Here is a 21,122-nt window from a genome sequence, read left to right on the forward strand (position 1 = left end):
CCTCTGATTTTTTTTTTTTTTTTCCGCTTCTCCCTTCAAGATGGCGGACACAATGAGCCTGCGGAGCGCCGGTTGGCCCTGAAGTGACTCCGAAAGAGAACGGTCAGTGAGGTCCGGTCATCCCGACGAGAGGGCGTTGTTGCCTGAGGAAGAGGACGCGGCGACCCCACTGTCAGCCGGCCTCCCGCTCGCTTCCAGCGCGGCGGCGCCCGCACCGCCGGGGTTGTCCCTCAGCAGCCCGCCTGTTCGCTAGCCTCTCGGCCCCGCCCCGGCCCTGCGCCGCCGCTGCCTTCAACAGCAGCCGCCGCCGCCGCCGCCGCCATGAAGCTGACCGACAGCGTGCTGAGGAGCTTCCGCGTCGCCAAGGTGTTCCGGGAGAACTCGGATAAGATCAACTGCTTTGACTTCAGCCCCAATGGCGAGACGGTCATCTCCAGCAGCGACGACGACTCCATCGTGCTCTACGACTGCCAGGAGGGCAAGTGAGTGTGGTGGTGGCGGCCCCGGGCCGGGGTCCGAGCGCCTCCCTCCTCCCCTCTGTCGCGGGTCCCCTCCCGAGGCCCGGCCGGCGTGCGGTGCACTTGCTCCTGCCTGCCGGGGCCGCGTCCAACCCGCAGTGCTGCAGGAGACCTCCCTTTCTCTTTAAGATGGTGATGGTTGCTATTTCCTGTGTCTTTGCTCTCTTCCTAGCGCGCCTCCCCGTCGCTGGCAAAACCCCACCTTGACCTTGACCTTTAAACGCCATGCCCGTGCACCCTGTGGCCCGAACCTGAGCTCTTCCCGCTCCCCTGACTGTCAGCATGCGCGGGTCGGCTCTGAGCTCGGTGCGGAACCCCGGGAGCTGTTCTGCCCATCTCTGCCCTCGCCGCGGTGACCTGGATTCAGCCCTGGCACCGTGCCCGTCCCCTGCCCCTCAGCTTCCCGCGCGGCCTTTTCTGCCATCGAGCCCGGCGGCATGGCAGTTTATAGCTGTCAGGGTTTATCGATTGGGCCTCTGGGAGCTTGCTGGCCTTTCCTCGTGCGGATACCCACGCTTACAGTTAACTTGTTAAATAACAGCCTCCCGGAAACTTTTCTTTGCCAGACTCATGTGAACTTGGCCGCCCCATTCTGGTCAGAAGAATGTGAGCTCTCTTTAAAACAAAGAAAGATTCCGGAACAACTTAGTGTTTCCTTTTGCATTACAAAAAAAAAAAAAAAAAAAAGTTCACCCAGGTGTGGCAGCCTAGCTAGAAATCTCAGCATTTGGGCGGCAGAGGCTGGTCAGTCTTCATAGCCGAGACCCTGACTCAAAACAGAAAACAAAACAACAACAACAACAACAAAAAACTCTGCCAGATTGTGGCTTGCTTGTAATTATCACAATTCTGGATCTGGTTATGGAAGTTATATGGTAGTTGGAGAATTTGTGTGTCTTTGCTGAGCAGAGCACTTTGTCTGGGGTGTGAAAGGGACATTGTCTGCCTGCCTCAAAGTCCAGATCCTTGATCAGCAGTCACCCTTTGTAGCAGCAACTCGTTGAGGCTAAATTTGATTCTCCTTGTCAACTTCAGTCACCTTTCCTAAGCAGGAGGTGTTTAACAGTTTAATACTGTTTTCCATAAAGTTATCCATGTTTTTGAATCCTTGGCTTTTTCTTCACTTTGTCCAGCTGTTTCTTTGCTTATTTATATTTTTCAAATAACTGATAGTTTCTTTTGGAACTTGTCTGAGTTTATCTAAAGTAGGGCTGTTGTAGACTGCGCTGTATATGACGGCCTTCCTGACTGCTTTCCTCACTGGTGCTATAAGAAAGTATTATGTAACTACCTCTGGACCTGGCTTGCTGTCTGTGGAAGAGTTCCCTACAGTGGTGACCCCGGGGAAGAGAATTACTAGCTGGACAGAGAGTTATTTGAATTGCTGTTCATATTAGTGTATTGATTTCTATCCTGGTCTGACCATTTGAGTCGCTTGGAAGAGCTTGTAGGATTTAAAGTTGGGAAATACAAGTAATTGGAAGTTTGTTTGTTTGAACTGTTTCTTGCAGTGCATAGAATTATCCCCACCAAAACCTGAAATGGAAATGAATATCCCTATTCAAAGGAATAAAGTGCTAAGACTGTAATACTGTTTATTCATGTATGTAACCCTTTACATGATTACAAACTTACAGAAAGTTACAATGTTCCAAAGAACTCCCTTGACAAAAGAGCGTTTTTGCTCAGCAGTGCCTGTGATTTCCGCACTTGAGAGACTGGGGGTGAGAATGTTGGAGTGCGACTGGAACTGCATGGTAAGACCAGGGGCTGAAGAGATGCTTAAGAGCGCTTGCAGCTCCTACAGAGCATCGGGTCAGTTGCCAGCACCAGTATGGCGGCTGTTAACCATCTGTAACTAGTTTTAGGGGCTCTGACCCTTGCTTCTGACTCACATGTGATAGACATAAAAATGAAGTAAAAAAAAAAGGTCTTTAAAATCTTGTTTTAAAAAAGAAAATATGAGCTGGCCGTGATGGAAATCGCAGCACTCGGGGCCAGAGGCAGGCTGATCGCTGTGAATTCAAGGCCAGCCTGGTCTACAGAGGGAGTCCAGGACAGCCAAGGCTACACAAAGAAACCGTGTCACGAAAGACAAACAGAAAGAAAATATGTTTGAAAAAAATCCAGCAGCTGGAAAGATGGCTCAGTGGTTAAAAGCACAAGTTAATCTTGCAGAGAACCCGGGTTCAATTACCAACACCCACATAGAAGCTCACAGTTAACATTTAACTCCAATTCCAGGGCATCTGATGTTCTTTTCGGGACTCCATGGGCGATGGGCATGCACAGGGTGCCTATACATACATGCAGGCAAAACACTTGTATACATCAAATGAAATCAGTAAATCTAAAAAATATATATTTTAGGAGAATAGTCCAATAATTCCAACATTAGAAGAAAATTACTGTTTCCTTGGAAGTCTATCTCACTTGCCACCCCCACCCCACCCCAAATGGACTCCCTTTGTAAACCAGGCTGGCCTAGACTTCACAGCAATCTGCCTGCCTCTGCCTCCCGAGTGCTGGGATTAAAGGCATGTGCCACCAAACTTGGCTTTGGAGGTCTATCTTTATTAGATAATACAAGTATTAAAATTTGGGTGTTCAGGGCCGGGTGGTGGTGGCACACACGTTTAATCCCAGCACTGGGAAGGCAGAGGCAGGTGTATCTCTGTGAGTTTGAGGTCAGCCTGGTCTACAAAGTGACCAGGACAGTCAAGGCTACACAGAGAAATCCTGTCTTGAAAAAACAAAACAGGGCTGGAGAGATAGCTCAGAGGTTAAGAGCACTGTCTCTGCTTCCAAAGGTCCTGAGTTCAATTCCCAGGAACCACATGGTGGCTCACAACCATCTACAATGAGATCTGGTGCCTTCTTCTAGTATGTGAGCATACATGTAGTCAGAACACTGTATACATAATAAATAAATCTTAAAAAAAGAAAAACAAAAACCAAAAAAAATTAAATAAAAAAATTCAATTTAGCCGGGCATGGTGGCGCACGCCTTTAATCCCAGCACTCGGGAGGCAGAGGCAGGCGGATCACTGTGAGTTCGAGGCCAGCCTGGTCTACAAAGTGAGTCCAGGATGGCCAACGCTACACAGAGAAGCCCTGTCTCGGGGGGAAAAAAAAAATTCAATTTGGGTGTTTGAAAATAGCTAAAATACAGTTGATTTTGGTTTTTTGTTTTGTTTTGCTTTTTAAGAAACTACATTCCCAACAGTTGGAACTGGCTTTGTAGACATAGTGGTGGCTGGCTTCAAACAGCAATTTTCCTGCCTCAGCTTCCCATTGCTAGGATTACAGGTGTGAGCCAACAATATTTGGCTTAAAAGAATATTTTTTTTATTGCAAGCAGTTTTTTTTATACAACATATTTCTCTTTTACATTTTTATTGTGTGTGAGTTTGCTGTACATGTGTAGGTAAGAGGACAATTTGCAGGATTTGGCATTTTCCACCCATCATATGAGTCCTGGGGGATTGAACTCGGGTTATTGAGGTTGGGAGGCAGGTACCTTTAGCCTTTAAACCATCTCATCAACCCAAAAAAGAGGTTTTAAGGAATTTTTTGTTCCGTTTGGTTTGAACCCCCCCTCAAAATATTTTATTTTATTTACATGCACACACACTCCCTCAAAATATTTTAATTTATGTATACACACACATATGTACTTAGTTTGCCTCCTTAAGACAATGGTTTCATGTAGCCCAGGCTGCCCTCCAATTCTGTGTCCAAGACTGGCCTTGAACTCCTGATCCTACCCCACTACCTTCCAAGTGCAAGTGCTATATTATAGATGTGCACTCCACCAACACTAGCTGGCTTTACTGTTACTTTCTTTATTCATACTTTGCCTCCAGAATCATAAAGAAGCTTGCCAAAATATTTGAAATAATATGCCAGAAAAGACACAAACAATGGTAATGCATTAGTTTTACTTTCAGAGTAGAACTGAAATAAAAAGTAGATTTCTTTTCTTTAGGAACAAACCTGCTAGTGTTTTTTGTTTTTTATACCACATGCTTTAATGCTGGTTTTTTGTTTGTTTGTTTTTTTGTTTTTGTTTTTTGGGGGGGGGTTTTTGTTTTTTTGTTGTTGTTGTTGTTTTTTGAGACAGGGTCTCTCTGTGTAGCCTTGGCCATCCTGGACTCACTTTGTAGACCAGGCTGGCCTCGAACTCACAGTGATCCGCCTGCCTCTGCCTCCCGAGTGTTGGGATTAAAGGCATGCGCCACCATGCCCGGCTCTTTAATGCTGTTTTTGATGTTTACTTGCAGTGTTGAAGATAGACTCCCCTGGGCTCTGTGACTGAGCATATCCCCACCTGTCTTCACTGTAGATAGCTGAAGTAGTAGGGTCCACTCTTACCACTGGCAGATGTAAAGCAGAACTCCAGACAGGAGACTACACCGGAGTAATTTTATTTCACAGAAGAGGACATAGAGAGAGTATAGTACTGGTTGTGGCCTTTAATCTCAGCATATGGGAGGCAGAGGCAGATGGATCTCTTATGAGTTGGAAGCCAGCCTGGTTTACAAAGAGAGTCCAGGACAACCAGGGCTCTGTATAAGAGGAGAAGCCCTGTCTCGAAAAACAAAAAGAAAAAAGAAAAAAAAAAGTATAGTACAATCTCAAGAACTCTTGTTCGAGATAGGTTTCATGAAGCAGAAGGCCTCGCCCCCTCTGACTTTAGCAATTGAAAATGCAAATGATTGACTTGTAGGCAGCATGGGTCATTTGATTGCCCAACTCCCTGGTTCCAAAATAATTTGACGTTGAGAAGGTAAAACATTCTTTTGCATAAATTCAGACTCTTTGGTGAACATTAGTACACCAATCAATCTTTTACTTACTATATGGGGGGCTTTTTGAGATAGGGTCTCACATAGCCTCAAGTTTGATTTTTGTTTGTTTTATTCCCTGCCCTTTTGAGACAGGGTCTCATTTTGTAGTTGAGACTGTCCTTGAATTTATAATGACCATCCTGCCACAGCCTTTTAAGCTCTGGCTAGAACTACAGATATGAAGCACCATGTCTAGCTTTAAATTCTTCTAAGATGCAAATGTAAAACATGTTAAAGGTTTTACTTTCTGACTTGGTTCATGTAGACAGTTCTAGCATTTAAATTTTGCTTGGTAAAGTTGGATACATCCACCTATCTCTAAGTTTGAGGACATTCAGGGCTACACATAAAACCAATAAATAAATAAATAAAATTAGTTAATTAAAACAAATTGTTTTTTAGAGGTATTTGGGTTTCAAAAATTGCTTTAAACAGCATGTGACAGCCGGGTATGGTGGCGCATGCCTTTAATCTCAGCACTTGGGAAGCAGAGGTAGGAGGATCACTGTGAGTTTGAAGCCAGCCTGATCTACAAAGCCAGTCCAGGACAGCCAAGGTTACACAGAGAAACACTGTCTCAGAAAACCAGGGGGGGGGGGGGGAGGTTACTGGCTTCGAGGTACTTTCATATCCCTCTGTTGTAAGTCATCGTTTGTGATATTTCATGTACCTTTTTCTCAAATAGATAATCTTCTCAAAGTTTACATTTGAAGCCAGGTATATTGGACCATTCTTGTAATTTTAGCACTAGAGAATTCCAGGCAGGAGCACCATGAGTTCTGGACCATCCTCAACCTATGCAGTGACCTGGAGGCCCTGTGAGACCCTGCCTTGAGAAGCCTCCCTCCAGCGGGCGAGGTGGCACGCATCTTTAATCCCATCACTGGGGAGGCAGAGGCAGGCTGATCTCTCTGAGTTCGAGGACAGGCTGGTCTACAAAGTGAGTCCAGGACAGCCAAGGTTGTTATACAGAGAAACCCTGTCTCAAAAAAAAAAAAAAAAAAGCCTCCCTCCCTTTGAACATCGTAATAAAAGATTGAATTAATACTCTGTATTTACTTTTACTTTCTAACCTGGGCCTTAGTGTTCATAAATGAAAGAGTATTCTTGAGTTACTGTTAACACTTGGTTTTTATTTTCAAGAGATGGGGTTTGAGGCTGAAGAGATGGCTCAGTGGTTAAGAGCTCAGCCTACACTTGGAGGAGACCTGAGATGAGTAGTCTACTAATAATCCTTGCCCTTGCCATAGACCCAAGTGCTGCTGGTTAAATGGAGAGCTGACTGGTTGTGATAGTGGATTCTGATGGTTTTTGTTTTTCTCTCTGTTTGCTCATCAGACCAAAGAGAACCCTATACAGTAAGAAATATGGTGTGGACCTCATCAGATACACTCACGCAGCAAACACAGTTGTTTACAGCTCTAACAAAATAGACGGTAAGCAAGCCTTTTTAGGAAGTCACAGTAATGGTTCCTTTGAAATACTTGACAGAGTCTTTGGGAGGACTTGTGCTTTGGTTATAGTTGCTTTAAATATTTTCCTATGATGTTACCAGTGCTGATGACATTATTAAAAGTGAAAGCGTTCTGGAAGTAAGTCACTAGCACTTGGAAGGACTTGGAACAGAATGTGAGAAACGTCTACTTTACAATGGGAAGCAGGAAAGAGAAGTAACTTAATTGTGTTTATGATTTGAACTCCTTGAAACTTGAGAGCATACTTAGAAAAAAACGAAAGGAAGAAATAATCAACACACAGCAATTAGTAAACCCCTGGGCCTTCCGTTTAGAATATGTATGTGGGTTAAACCAGGCGTCACACCTTACATCTGTATTCCTAGCACTTGAGCCTCTGAGGCTGGAGGAATGGGAGTACCAGGCTAGCCTGGGCTACACAGTGAGACTATCCTCAAACTAAAAGGTCAGGGGATTGGTGTAAAGATAACGTTTACATTTCTGATTGAGGGAGAATAAAACAGAACTTGCAAATACACTAAGTGCAGAATGAAAAGGAAACCAAATGCGTGAGATGAAGAGTAGTAGATGTAGCCCAGCACCCAAGAAGGCTGAGGCCCTGTCCCTGGTTTGAGCCCTGCCTGGGCAGTTTAGCATTTGTAGCTAGACCCTGTCTTAAAAACAACTAAGAGCCGGCCATGGTAGTACACGCCTTTAATCCCAGCTCTTTTGGGAGGCAGAGGCAGGTGGATCACTGTGAATTCGAGGCCAGCCTGGTCTACAAAGTGAGTCCAGGACACCCAAGACTACACAGAGATTTTTTTTTACTTTAGGTTTATTGAGATAGTGTTACTGTAATTTAAGTTGTCCTTAAACTCATGATATTCATGCTTCTGAGTACTAAAATTATATAGGTCTGTGCCACTATGGCTGGCACAGTAGATTTATTTTTATTTATGTGGATGTGTGCATCTCTGTGAGGATGTGTACCAGTGCCCTCAGGGCATCAGGTACCCTGGAGCTGGTGTTGCAGGCAATTGTGAGCCATGTGCCGTGGGTGTTAGGAACCAAACTCAGGTCCTCTGGAAGAGCGACAAGCACTGTTAACCACTGAGCCATGCCTCTGGCATCTAGATTTCTTTTCTTTTCTTTTTTTGTTTTTGTTTTTGTTTTTGTTTTTGTTTTTTTGTTTTTGTTTGTTTGTTTGTTTGTTGTTTTTTGTTTTGTTTTGTTTTCAAGGACAGGGTTTCACTGTGTAGCCTTGGCTGTCCTAGACTTGCTTTGTAGACCAGGCTGGCCTTGAACTCACAGAGATCCACCTGCCTCTGCCTCGTGAGTGCTAGGATTAAAGGCGTGCGCCACCACGTCTGGCATATTTTTTTCCTTAAGATTTTTTTTTTGATCTCGTGTGTGTGTGTGTGTGTGTGTAGGTGTGTGTAGGTGTGTGTAGATGGTGTGTGCATATGTGAATACAGCTACCCACAGAGTCCAGAAGTTGTCAGATCTCAGAATTGGAGATACAGGTTATCATGAGCTGTTTGACATGGGTACTAGGAAAGTGAGCTCAGATTTTCTACTAGAGCGGTATGTGCCCTTAATCACGGAGTAATCTCTTCTCCCTCCCTATTTTGAGACAGGCTCTCACTGTGCAGCCCTGGCAGTCTGGTACTCTGTATATAGACCAGGCTATCCTTAAACTCACAGGAATCCTCCTTAGTGCTGGGATTAGTCAAGCACCACCCTGCAAGGATAACTTAGATTGCTATTTTAATTCGTCTCAAAGCAAATGGGAGTAGTCTTTCTTTAGTGAGACTTCTCTACCTGAACTTGATTTTAGTACTTACCTAATTTCTATTTTTCATGACTGTTTCAGAAGTATTTCTGAGTATACAATGCTATTGATGCTTTTGAATAACAATACATGCTAGGCTCCTGGGGTGTGTGTGTGTGTGTATACATCTAAATGACTGCTGTATTTCTTTGTTGGGCTGCTTTTCTGAGCGATTAAATAATTCTCCTAATATGGTACAAGGTGAGGCAAATGTGTGGCAATTGCAGCTTTGCTGCCAGGCCTCTGCTGTGGGGATGTTGCCTTCCCTTCCTCGAGTGCGTCCTGCAGAGCTCCTCCCGTGCTCCGTTCGTTCTCTTGCCTGCTTCCAGGCTGAGGTAGTAGTTTGTACAGTTTGAGGGTCTATGATACCACCCGGTACAGGAGATAACTGTACAGGCCACTGCCTTGCCAGGAACAGCGCACCAGCTACCACATGGGGTGGAGAAGATGGCGAAGCCCTGCTCATCTCTGGGACTCCAGGTAATGGGGAGGGGTCTCTCTTAGGGCAGGTGAGTAATTCCTGGCACTAGAATAGCCAGAAATGCTTTGTGGGTGTCAGTGAGAGGCCTGGGCTGTTCAAGTAAATCTTGTGGAATTCTGTTACAGGTGATAGAGAAAGGATTCCTTTTTCTCTCTCTCTGAGCCTAAATGCCCTCTCATTAGAAAGCATCCCTGCAAGCCCAGGGTGTTGTTCACATCAATAATCCCAGCATTTGGGAGGCTGAGGCTGGAGGATTGCTGCTAGTATCAAGGCTAGCATAGGCTATATATTGTGTTCCAATCTAGCACTAACTATAGTGTGAGACTCTGTCTCAAAAAAGAAAGGAAGGAGGCTGGAGAGATGGCTCAGAGGTTACAAACACCATCTACTCTTCCAAAGGTCCTGAGTTAACTTCCCAGCAACCACATGGTAGCTCACAACCATCTATACTGAGATCTGGTGCCCTCTTCTGGTGTGTAGGTGTACAAGCAAGCAGAACACTGTATAAATAATAAATCTTAAAAAAAAAAACAAAACAAAAAACAGTGTGGTGGCACACACCTTTAATCCCAGCACTCAGGAGGCAGAGGCAGGCTGGTCTCTGAGTTTGAGACCAGCCTGATCTACAGAGCGAGTCCAGGACAGCCAAGGCTACACAGAGAAACCTTGTCTTGAAAAACAAAACAACCAGAAAACCAAAAACAAAAGCACACTTAGAAGACACTTGATACTTTGGACCTCTTTGTTTGCCTTTTTCCCTTCTGCATTTTGGTGCCATGTTTTCTATTACCTGTTTCTCAGCAACAATTTCTTGTGTTTTTTGTTTGTTTGTTTGTTTGCTTGTTTGTTTGTTTTGGTTTGGTTTGGTTTTGGTTTTTCGAGACAGGGTTTCTCTGTGTAGCCTTGGCCATCCTGGACTCACTTTGTAGACCAGGTTGGCCTCAAACTCAGCGATCCACCTGCCTCTGCCTCCCGAGTGCTGGGATTAAAGGCGTGCGCCACCAAAATTTATGCAGGACAAGTTGAATTGTAGTTTATGAAGAATCCAAGGATTGGTAACAAAATGGTGATTTTTTTTTTTGATTTTTTTTTTAATGTAGTTTTTACTCGAGTCCCCCACCCCCACCTCAGTGCTGCAGATTGAATTCTGAGCTTTGTTTTTATTAGCATTTTGGTTTGTTTTTTGAGACACGGTTTCCCTACACCATGCTGTCTCCAATGTGCTGCAGTTACAGGTTAGAGTTAGCACATCCAGCTTGTCTTCATCTTTTTAGGTGCATAGTACTTTCCTGCTTTCTAGTTCTGTTCTTTTTACCTCTGTGGTGCGGGGAATTAAACCAAGGGCCTCGCTCATGCCTATCCACTCTCCCTTCGTTCTGCTGTCAATGCCATTTTGTTTTGTTTTTCTTTTTATTTTTATTTTTTATGTGAAGAGTGCTTTGCGTGGCTATATACATATGTACGTGTGTGTCTGGTGCCCAGAGAGGCTAGAAGAGAACGTCCATGCCTGGAACTGGAGTGACGGATGCTGTGAAGCACCGTGTAGCTCCTGAGAATAGAGCCCAAGTGCTCTCACCCCGGCCGTCTTTCCAGCCCCTGTTGTTTACTTTTCTAGATAGACTTTCTTTTATCTCCCTCATTCTTTCTCTTTTTTCTTTCTTTGACAGTCTGGCTATGGAATAGCCCCAACTATTCTCCAACTCGCTGTATAGCCCTTTGATTTTACTGTCCTGATGCTCAATATAAGATTGTCATTTTGTATAAAATTAGTGTCTATAACTAGTAGGAAAAATTTATGCAGGACAAGTTGAATTGTAGTTTATGAAGAATCCAAGGATTGGTAACAAAATGGTGATTTTTTTTTTTTTAATGTAGTTTTTACTCGAGTCCCCCACCCCCACCTCAGTGCTGCAGATTGAATTCTGAGCTTCACACACACTAGGCAAGTACATCACCATTGACCCACACATATAGGCCCCAAAACTGTGATATTAAATGTTGGTATAAATGCTGTCAACTGAAAACTAGGCTTTTGAGTTGTATGAATCTTTATATGCACCCAAGCTGTTGAGAGAAGTTGTTCAAGTTTATCTGTCTATAATTTGCTTGGATAATAGAATATTGTAGGTTCTGATATAGTAGGTTTTTTCAAAAATGAAAATGCAACATAAGTTTCATTTAAATAGTACAATGTCAACCCTTATTTGTTTTCTTACAGATACTATTCGTTACTTGTCCTTGCATGACAACAAATACATCAGATATTTTCCTGGACACAGCAAAAGGTAAGACTAAGTACTACAAGTTCACTTCCTTCATACCTGAGGTGACTGAGAATGGGAGAAAGGGGAGAGAGTGTTGTTATTAAATCTAGCCTTCCTACTACTATTCAGGATTCTGCTTCATCTTGTTAACTGATCTCAGTCAACTCTTGGTTTACTGCGGTTAATCGAAGTAAGAGATATGGTTTCAGAGATAGTTATATAATCTCTTAAAATATAAGGAAGGAGCCAGGCAGTGGTGGTGCACACCTTTAACCGCTGCACTCAGGAGGCAAAGGTAGGCAAATCTCCAGTTTGAGGACAGCCTGGTCTATACAGATTAACCCTGTTTTGAAAAACCAAGGTGTGTGGGGCGGGGGGGTTGTCTGGGTGCCATGGATAGTGAGTAAGGAGCTGGGATATGGCTCAGTGTAAGAGCATGCTTACCATTCAAGAATTTGTGTCTCTGCATGTCTCTGTGTGTGTTAGAAACATGTGGACTAAAGTTATTAAATTAAAACCTATGTTGTAACAATTAGACTTGGTATTTAGTAACACCATATCTCAGACAGCTCCAACAAAAGAGCCATTTGCATTTATGGGGCTTTCTACTGCAGGGGCCAACATTTGATTTGGCCTCTACATGAAAAATATTCCATATAATGTGAAGGGTTTCTTGTTGTTTTTATTTTACGTAGGTGTTTTGTCTACTTGTGTATCTACACACCAGAAGAGGGCATCAGATCCCATGGGGCTATAGTTACAGGTGGTTTTGTGATGCCATGTGGGTGCTGAGAGTTGAACGCAGGACCTCTGGGAATGCAGCCAGTGCTCTTTTTTTTTTTTCCTTTCAAGACAGGGTTTCTCTCTGTAGCCTTGGGTGTCCTGGACTCATTCTATAGACCAGGCTGGCCTTGAACTCACAGGAATCTGCCTGCCTCTGTCTGCTTCCTGGGTGCTGGGATTAAAAGCATACACCACCACACCCGGCACAGCCAGTGCTCTTAACCACTGAGCCATTTCTCTAGCCCTAATCTTTTCTTTCTTTCTTTCGAGATAGGATCTTACTATGTGATCTTGGCTATCCTAGAACTCACTGTATAGATCAGGTTGGCCTCAAAGTCATAGAGATTTGCCTGTCTCTGCCTCACAAATACTAGAACTAAAGATGTGCATTAATACAGATAACATAGAGTGGTTTGTTATAGTGACCTGACAGATACTGTGTCACTTTTGCTTAAAGGTGTGAAAAAAAATATCTAACCACCCTAGGGCTCCAACAATAGTCCAAAGACATGATTCTCCCCAAGTCTTCACTTTGTAAGCCAGTAAATCTAATCCTGTTTGTTTGTAGGAGCATGGGCTACTTAAATGGCATCTATCTCCCTCTTCTCCCAAATAATTGCTGCTTCCTTATATGTCCCTGGAAGGGATTGGGGTCTTGTGACATAGCAGTCATAGCCACTCTGATTTCAAGAAGGCCATGTCATGACTAAAGGGTGACAGGAGAGGTGGCTGAGAGCTGCCTGTTAGAAGTGGTGCTTCTGCCAGGTGGGATGTCACACACTTTTAGCCCCAGTACTCAGGAGGCAGAGTCAGGCAGATCTCTGAGTTCAAAGCAAGCCAAGTGAATTTAGGACAGCTAAGACAACACACTGAGAAACCCTGTCTCAGAAAACCAAAAAAAAAAAAGAATTGGAAAGCAGTATTGGATACATAGTAAATTAAAGGTCATCCTGGGATACATACTAACACGCTGTCTCTTGAAAAGCAGTATTGGATACATGGTAAATTAAAGGTCATTCTGGGATACCTACTAACACCCTGTCTCAAAACTCCTTCTCCCTCAAAATAATTAAGTAAGAAAGTTGCATTTACAAGCAGGCAGGGTATTTATATTGTGTTGCTGAAGACAGGAAGTGTTGGTTACTATGTAATGGCAAAGAATAGGCCACTGTTTATTCACTTTGCTCTAGTGTTGGCCCCATGTGAACTGGCAGGTAAGTTTCCTTAGGGCCAGGGTTTTAGTTCTATGTTCCCTGTACTTAGTACAGAGCCTTTTGCATCAACTGAGACCTTCTCTGAACTTTCGAGCTAAACACTTTCAGAAAATTGCATGTTCATATGCATTTTGCTCTCTCTGTTTTATTAATGTGGCAGTGTGGAAACCCTATCTCAAAATAAATAAAATAAATACAATTTAGTGATATGTGTGCATATATGTAGTAGGCAATCACCACTACTATAACTCTAGAATATTTTCATGACCCTAAGAAAAACTCGGTGCCCATTAGCAGCCATGTGGTCAAGTGCTGTCTCTCGATTTCCCTGTAGAAGCTTTTGTATAAATGGCATCAGATAACATATGCCCTGTTGTGTTTGGCTTCTTTCATGTAGCATAATGTTTCCAGAATTCATCCCTGTTATCATATGAATTAGCACCTGCTTTCTTTTATTCTCTAATAATGTTGTGTCATGTTTTTGTAGTCCACATCTTGTTGATTTGTTAATTTAGTGAGCATTTGGGTTATTCCCATTTATAATGCTGCTTTAAAAGCACGAACATTTTTGTGTAGACACTTTCAGTTTGCTCGTGTATATATACTAGGAGTGGAATTTCTGAGTCCCATAACTGTCTTTCAAGAAAATGTAACATTTGTTTGTTTGGTTGGTTGGTTTTGGCTTTTTTGTGGTGGGGTCAGCAGATCAGACATGGAACTAGCTTGGAACTCACTATGTAGACCAGGTTGGCATTGAACTCACGTCCGCCTGCCTCTACCTCCCAAGCACCATCACACCCAACCTGAAAAAAGGGTTTTGTACAACTTTATTTCATCAGTGGTAGATAAGGGGCTGAGTCTCTGTCTTCCTCTTTACCAGCACAGAGCTGTCCTGTTTGTTTGTTTGTTTATTTATTTATTTATGTTGTTTTTCGAGACAGGGTTTCTCTGTGTAGCTTTGGTTGTTGAGCCGTCTTTTTATGACAGCCATTAGTGAGTGTAGACTAGGATCTCCCTGTGCTTTTGATTTTCAGTAGAATCACATATTTTGTTTGTAATACTACCACTGACCTGTATAGCTCCAGCCTAAGAACCATATTTTTTAATATGGAACTTTTAGGCTGGTTTTTTGTTTGTTTGTTTGTTTGGTTTTGGGTTTTTGTTTTTTTTTTGTTTTTTGTTTTTCCAATTAGCTGCTTTTTAATTGTTTCAGATAAGTTTGTGTGTACTTCCTAAGATGGTAGTCTTGGGAAAATAGGTATATGTAGGCAGGCAGAGTGGTTTAGGGTTCACATCCAATTTTTGCTCATATTTTGCTTCAACTCCTATTTATCTTGCTACATTGCAGGGTGGTGGCCTTGTCCATGTCACCTGTGGATGACACTTTCATTTCTGGGTCTCTTGATAAGACCATTCGACTCTGGGATCTGCGGTCTCCTAACTGCCAGGTAATGGTACCTCACAGTTACATTTTTGAGCATTTTCTGTGGAAAGCATTATCAGCTCTCCCTCTCAGTTAAGGGAGACAACAGTGGTTCCATTTTTGGATCCCAGAGTCTTTGTTATGTGGCAGCAAAATCTTTTATTAGTTGGCTACTGCTTGGGAAGCAGATGTCCTACTCCAGAGCAGATTGCATTATAATATGGCTTAGTGCTTGAAAAAGTTTGCCTAGAGCCTTTAGCCTCAAGGAATTTGTTTCTCTTTGAACTCTAAAATGTTTGTAGTTCAGGTTGATTGGAAATGCATCATATGGTGACTTAGTCAGAATTTTGTTTGTTTACTTTTTAATGCTTTCTAGGTAGGCTGGGTGCGGTTCCTGTTCCTTCCTTAAGTTTTCATTGGAAAAAGTCAGTGATTGAATGGTGGGCTCCTGCATTCATTAACTTTCCTCTTCCTTTTTAGGGCCTCATGCATCTACAGGGCAAACCAGTTTGTTCCTTTGATCCAGAAGGGTTAATTTTTGCCGCAGGTGTCAACTCAGAAATGGTCAAACTTTATGACCTTCGTTCTTTTGATAAGGTAAATCTTTGAATCCTTAAGCTATCTTGAAGGTGCAGAAATTTTAAGGGCAACTTGGATATTTGAAAACCCTTTCTGGGTTAGGCATGGTGGTGGCACACACCTTTGACCCAATACTCCAAGGCACATGCAGGTGGTCTACATAGTGGTTCTGGCCCAGCCAGTGCTACACACAATGAAAGCCTGTCTAAAAAGACTTTCTGTGGTGGAGGCAGAGCAGTGCTTCATTCTTTGCTGTCTTCTCAGGAAGAATCTAAATGATGTAGGATAAAAAATGAAAAAAATTTAAAGACTAGAACAGGGTTCTAACAGAGGGAGTAGGGATGTGTGTGGAGCCTGGGGACTGCTATTTTTGTGTTTTGCAGGGACCATTTGCAACCTTTAAGATGCAATATGATCGGACTTGTGAGTGGACAGGCCTTAAGTTCAGCAATGATGGCAAACTCATCCTCATCTCCACCAACGGCAGCTTCATCCGTCTCATTGATGCATTCAAGGGCGTGGTGATGCACACATTCGGGGTAAGCCCACAGCTTTGAAGAGTGGCTATCTCATTGCTCATAAGGCCTGGGCTTATGGTTCCTCCCGAGCATGAACTTTACTTCCTTTGGATTGGAATCATTCATTCACCTCTCACAAAGTGACCTAAGGTTGCTTTTAAATATACTTATTTGTAACAGTAAGCAGAGGGTGTTTGCTCCTCCTCTCTAAATGTGGGGCTAGGGTTGGGAGTGTTTTGTGGGGGGGAAGCAGCTAGTAGTAGTGTGTTGGGTTGGTTTTATTAATGGCTTTATAATGAGAACTGCTCTGTTGTGTTTCAGGGTTATGCTAACAGCAAAGCTGTTACACTCGAAGCTTCATTTACTCCAGATTCACAATTTATTATGATTGGTGAGCTTTTGTTTTCTTTGTTATTTTTCTGGTACTGTGCATTTGTTCATTATTAAGCAAAGTAACTAAAATTCTGTTCAGTGGACGTTTTCAGATTTTCTGTATAGCACCTTCAGATTTTGGAGTTTACTTTGTACACATGAGTATACATGCAGTGCCATGTGTGTAGAGGTCAGAGACCACCTTCTGGGAGTCAGTTTTCTCATCCCACCATTGGAGGTCCATGGTGGGCCCCTTCTGGCAGGCCGCCTTTACCTTCTGAGCTGCCTCAGGCTCTTTCCCCCCTTCTCTCTTTCACTTGTTGCAGTGGTCTCATTATGTAACCCCTCTGGCCATGAACAAGGATGGCCTTGGGTTTCTGATTCCCCACCAGGCATGTGTTCTTTATTGGAACTGGCGATGTGTGGGTTTCCCCTCCTGGACTTGAAAGTTAAGCTCCAAAAGCACTACTGCATTGTATCACCAGCTTGGCACAACCCTGCGCTCAGTGGTCTTGGTGGCCAGATGTCAGCGGACTAATGGTATTTAGTCCCCACGTAGATGGGAAATGACCTAGGAACAGTGACGCACTCCTTCATATCCACTCCACTCACCAGCACTTGGGTGCTGTGGTTGGGAGGCAGAGACAGGAAAATTACAAAGTTGAGGCTGGCATGGACTACATAAAGAGGTCAAGGCTACTCTAGGCTACATAACAAACTAAATCTCAAACAGAGACAAATCAAGATCAATTCCCAGTACCTTTCCTCCATTGTCCTCGCAGTTTCTGCTGAGGAATGTGTTGATCTTTCTCTCGCTTGTCTTTACTTGCCTCTTGAACTACTATTGTCTTGGTCATTCATTTAGGTTCAGAAGATGGCAAGATCCATGTCTGGAACGGAGAGAGTGGCATAAAAGTAGCTGTGTTGGATGGTAAACACACCGGTCCCATTACCTGTTTGCAGTTCAACCCCAAGTTCATGACCTTTGCCAGCGCCTGTTCCAACATGGTATGTGAGCAGTGAGAGTTGTTTTCCATGGAAGGCATGGAGGGTTACTGCCTTAGACAGTGTTCCACACACTGCCGGTTCATGTTTCGGAAGTGATGGCTTCCCTGTACCCCACATCATAGGTACCTGACTAGGCTGCTCATTGCACAGACATTCCTCTTCTAGTAAGATGGGTCCACTGGGCATGCATGCCTTGAATCCGTGTGCGCGCGCACGCGCGTTCCTGAACATGTGCCATGGCACACATGCAGAGGTCAGAGGATGACTTGTGGGAATTGGTTCTCTCCTTCTGCTGTGTGGTTCCAGGAATCAAACTCAGTCAGGCTTAGTGGCAGACATCTTAATCTTAGCATTTGGGAGGTAGAGACAGGAGAACCAGGAGTTCAAGTCCAGCCTGGATGATATGAGACCCTGTTTTAAATACAAACAAACTGAAACCAAAACAGTTCTGAAGGTACAGAGATGCTTACTGATAAGCCTGATAACCTAAATTTGATCTCTGACTAAAAGGAGGAAATCAGATTGTTTTCTGGCCTACACACACACACACACACACACACACACACACACAAGCATAACTTTAGAAAACAATTAACTGGAGATGGGAAGTAGGTGAGTCTTGATCTCTAGTTTCCCTTAACCTCTGTCCATCTCTTAAGTAGGCCCTTGGATGCGGCATTTCAGTACTGCCTTTATCCAGAGCATAATGCACACCACTCTTTAGTGTTGAGGCTTGAGCCTGGGGCCTTTACTGCTGAGCTGCATCTAGCTAATTTCTTGTTTTTAGAAACCAAGAAGGATGGTACCAGAGGAAATGTAGCTTAGAGCATTTGCCTGCATGTATGAAACCCTGGCTGGGTTCAATCCCTCCGGTTCTGGAAGGATGGAAAGAAACTAATTTAAGCTGGATGTGTTAGTATATACCTGTAATCTCAGCATTTGCAAAGTAAAGGTATGAAGATCAGTTCAGGGTCATCTTTGATTATATAGTGCGTTTGAGATTGGCCTAAGGCACATAAAGCCACTAAAACACTGGGCCACCATGGTGGGTGCAAGGTAGAGAGTGAATGTTGGAAATAAATAAACTGAGTGTTGCAGAATGTTTCTGAGTCCATACAGATAATTGTTCAGTCAGGAGTAAGGGCCACTAGATCATAATTCCTTCACCATTGGGGTTGGTCACCTTGATACTGTGTGGTGGGGAAGAACCTTCCATAGTGATGAGATGCCTGGCTTTTTGTTTGTTTGGTTGTTTTGTTTTTCGAGACAGGGTTTCTCTGTGTAGCCTTGGCTGTCCTGGACTCGCTTTGTAGTGCGGGCTGGCCTCGAATTTACAGAGATCCACCTGCCTCTGATTCCCGAGTGCTGGGATTAAAGGTGTGCGCCACCACGCCTAGCAAGGTACCTGGCTTTTAAAAAGCTGACTTGTGTTCTCCTTCCAGGCCTTCTGGTTGCCCACCATTGATGACTGATCCTGATGCAGCTGGGCTACTTGTACAGTGAGGGCAGCCAACAGGAAAAGGTCGGAGATGACTGAGATGACAGTGGGATTGATTGATCATTTGGGCTGGAGAACACCTTTTCACTTGGCCTTCCCAGGGATGTGCTGTCCATCTGCTCTAAGAATTATTTTGCTGAGCGCCTTCAAAAGAACTCCTGGTGCTGCAGACTCAGTTGGCACTCAGCCTTTCCAGCTCTTGGTGCGCCAAGCTCTTCAGATACTTACAATTAGGTTACAGTGGGGCTCTTGAGCCCCTTTGAATGTATTTGCTGCTGAGGAGCCAGTGAAGTCACCGGATTTCTGCACATCCTTCTCCCACTCACGGTTCTGGTTTTGAGATAGTAGGGCAGCTCAGCACTCCTTGCCCTCACTTTGCATGTCTTGTTACTGGGTCTCCCTGTGTAATTAATTGTGGCATTTCAACCATCATGTTTCTTAGGTGCCAAACATTTACAAAAATAAGTCTTCATATACCTTGGGGTCAAAGAAAGGGCCAGACACGGAAGGCCACTATTTGTTGGAAGGAGGCTTTACAGTATTCCTGTGAGGTGCATGGGGCAGACCCTGGCCTTGGATGTTGGCTAGCAAAAAGCTCAAGAGCCTAAAAGGAAGGGAAGCAGGTAGCAAGTACGTTCTGAGAGCTGTAAGGCTTAGCAGCCTGGTGCAGATCCCCCATCGAGACAATCCCACAGTCTCTCTGTGGGGGTCCTGCCAAGCTTGGCTTGTACAAAAGCAAGGTGGTAGTTTATTTTTGTACCTGAGTCACGTCACGTTTTCCTGTGGGCCAGTATTGTGGAATGAGTCTTGAGTTTACACTGATGCCTTCCTTCCCTGCCCACTACAAATTGTGTACATAGTCAGCACATGATACCCTCTTCCCCAGCTCCTACCCAAGAGCTGGCTCTAGGCCTGTGTTATATGTTATATTTAGCCTTTTTATATGACCCTTAATCTGTTTATATTTGAACACAGTGTGTCCACTTAAATACATTTGTGCAGACATGCACATATGTGTGTGTGTATGCCTGTCTCTCATCTAGTTTATCAAGAGTTCAGCAGGAGAAGGGAGCCTTGCAGCTGAGAACGACTCTGTGGATAGTGTACACAGTGTTACTCTTCTCTGTTGACCTTAGGGACGCACCACGAAGCAGAGCTTCTAGTGTTTGCTGTTTTCATGGCAGCTAAGTGAGGGCCTTGGGGTGACTCCCTTGTGCTCTTCAAGCCACACTTTGGGGCCCTCTCTACAGTATTAGAATCTTTTTTTTTTTTTTTTTTTTTGCCTGATTATGCTCTGTCTGCACCTGTATATATGTGACAGTCACTTTTGCATGGCTTCTGTGCCTGGCTTGTGGCATCTGGGGACAGGGTGTTGGAACCACAGTATTTGTAGTTTGTCAGAACTTGGCCAATAATAGGTCACCCTCACCTGCTATGCCTGCATTATGGCCCCTTTTTTTTGCTTTCTCCTGAGAGACTTTAGCTAGGCCCATACTAGAAGACTTGCAGTTGACCTCTTCTTCCCAGCATGCCCATTACAATAGAACAAATGGCCCTCAAACTCTCCCCCTGCCCCGCCCCCCAAAGTTTCTCTGTGTGGCTTTGGTTGTTCTGGACTTACTTTGTAGACCAGGCTGGCCTTGAACTTACAGAGATCCGCCTGTCTCTGCCTCCCTAAGTGCTGGGATTATAGGTGTGGTGCCACATGCCCAACTGGCCATTGAACATTTATGCAAGCAATACCCCTGCAGATTCAGAAATCAGGACCCAACAGATTATGATTTGCCCACAAGTACCCAGCTGCCCAGGATCTTGATCAGGCCATCAATGTTTTTGTTCTACAGCAGACAGGCTTCCAGTCACTAACAGTTTTTAAAGCAATTATTCTTTGTTATTCCAACTGAAAAGGTAGCCACCTTCACTGAAGTCTGTTAAGTATTGCTGAGCAGTCCTGCTATAAAATTCTGCCTTCCCAGAGTAGACAGATTATAGGAAACAGGTGATCAGAGCTGTCACTGCCCATCTTCAAGGACCTAAACATCCATGTAGATTATTAAGGCTGCGTAACCTGAAAGTAGAGCGGCTCCCTGGCTGCAGGAATGTTAACTCAGTGTCCAGAGCTGAGGCGCCGTGTCTTGGAAAACATACTGCCTCACAGCCTCTGCTGAGGTCTGCACTGGTAGGGAAAGATGCAACTAGAACTCCCATGATGGTGTATGCGGTCACAGGGTAAGGAAGAGGAACAAGGCAGAGATGGCAGTGTGGGGTGTGGTTCTGGATGTATTTACTGTCCTCTGCTCTGTCTAACAGCGGGCACTTCACTTTCAAC

The 21,122-nt window shown here is 44.1% G+C and overlaps 1 protein-coding gene across 1 annotated transcript; it reads left to right on the forward strand.

Annotated features, from left to right (window-relative positions):
* The first annotated feature begins 298 nt into the window (after window positions 1-298).
* Wdr82 (WD repeat domain 82) lies at window positions 299-19,403 on the forward strand. Its single transcript, XM_051140122.1, has 9 exons — window positions 299-482; window positions 6,707-6,804; window positions 11,353-11,419; window positions 14,744-14,843; window positions 15,299-15,415; window positions 15,781-15,936; window positions 16,237-16,306; window positions 17,153-17,295; window positions 18,738-19,403. The coding sequence occupies exons 1-9, from the start codon at window positions 322-324 to the stop codon at window positions 18,765-18,767; spliced, it is 942 nt and encodes a 313-aa protein (XP_050996079.1). The 5' UTR covers window positions 299-321; the 3' UTR covers window positions 18,768-19,403.
* The last annotated feature ends 1,719 nt before the right edge of the window (window positions 19,404-21,122 follow it).

The sequence above is a fragment of the Acomys russatus genome, chromosome 32 (assembly GCF_903995435.1).
Source record: "Acomys russatus chromosome 32, mAcoRus1.1, whole genome shotgun sequence".
Taxonomy (NCBI): Eukaryota; Metazoa; Chordata; class Mammalia; order Rodentia; family Muridae; genus Acomys; species Acomys russatus.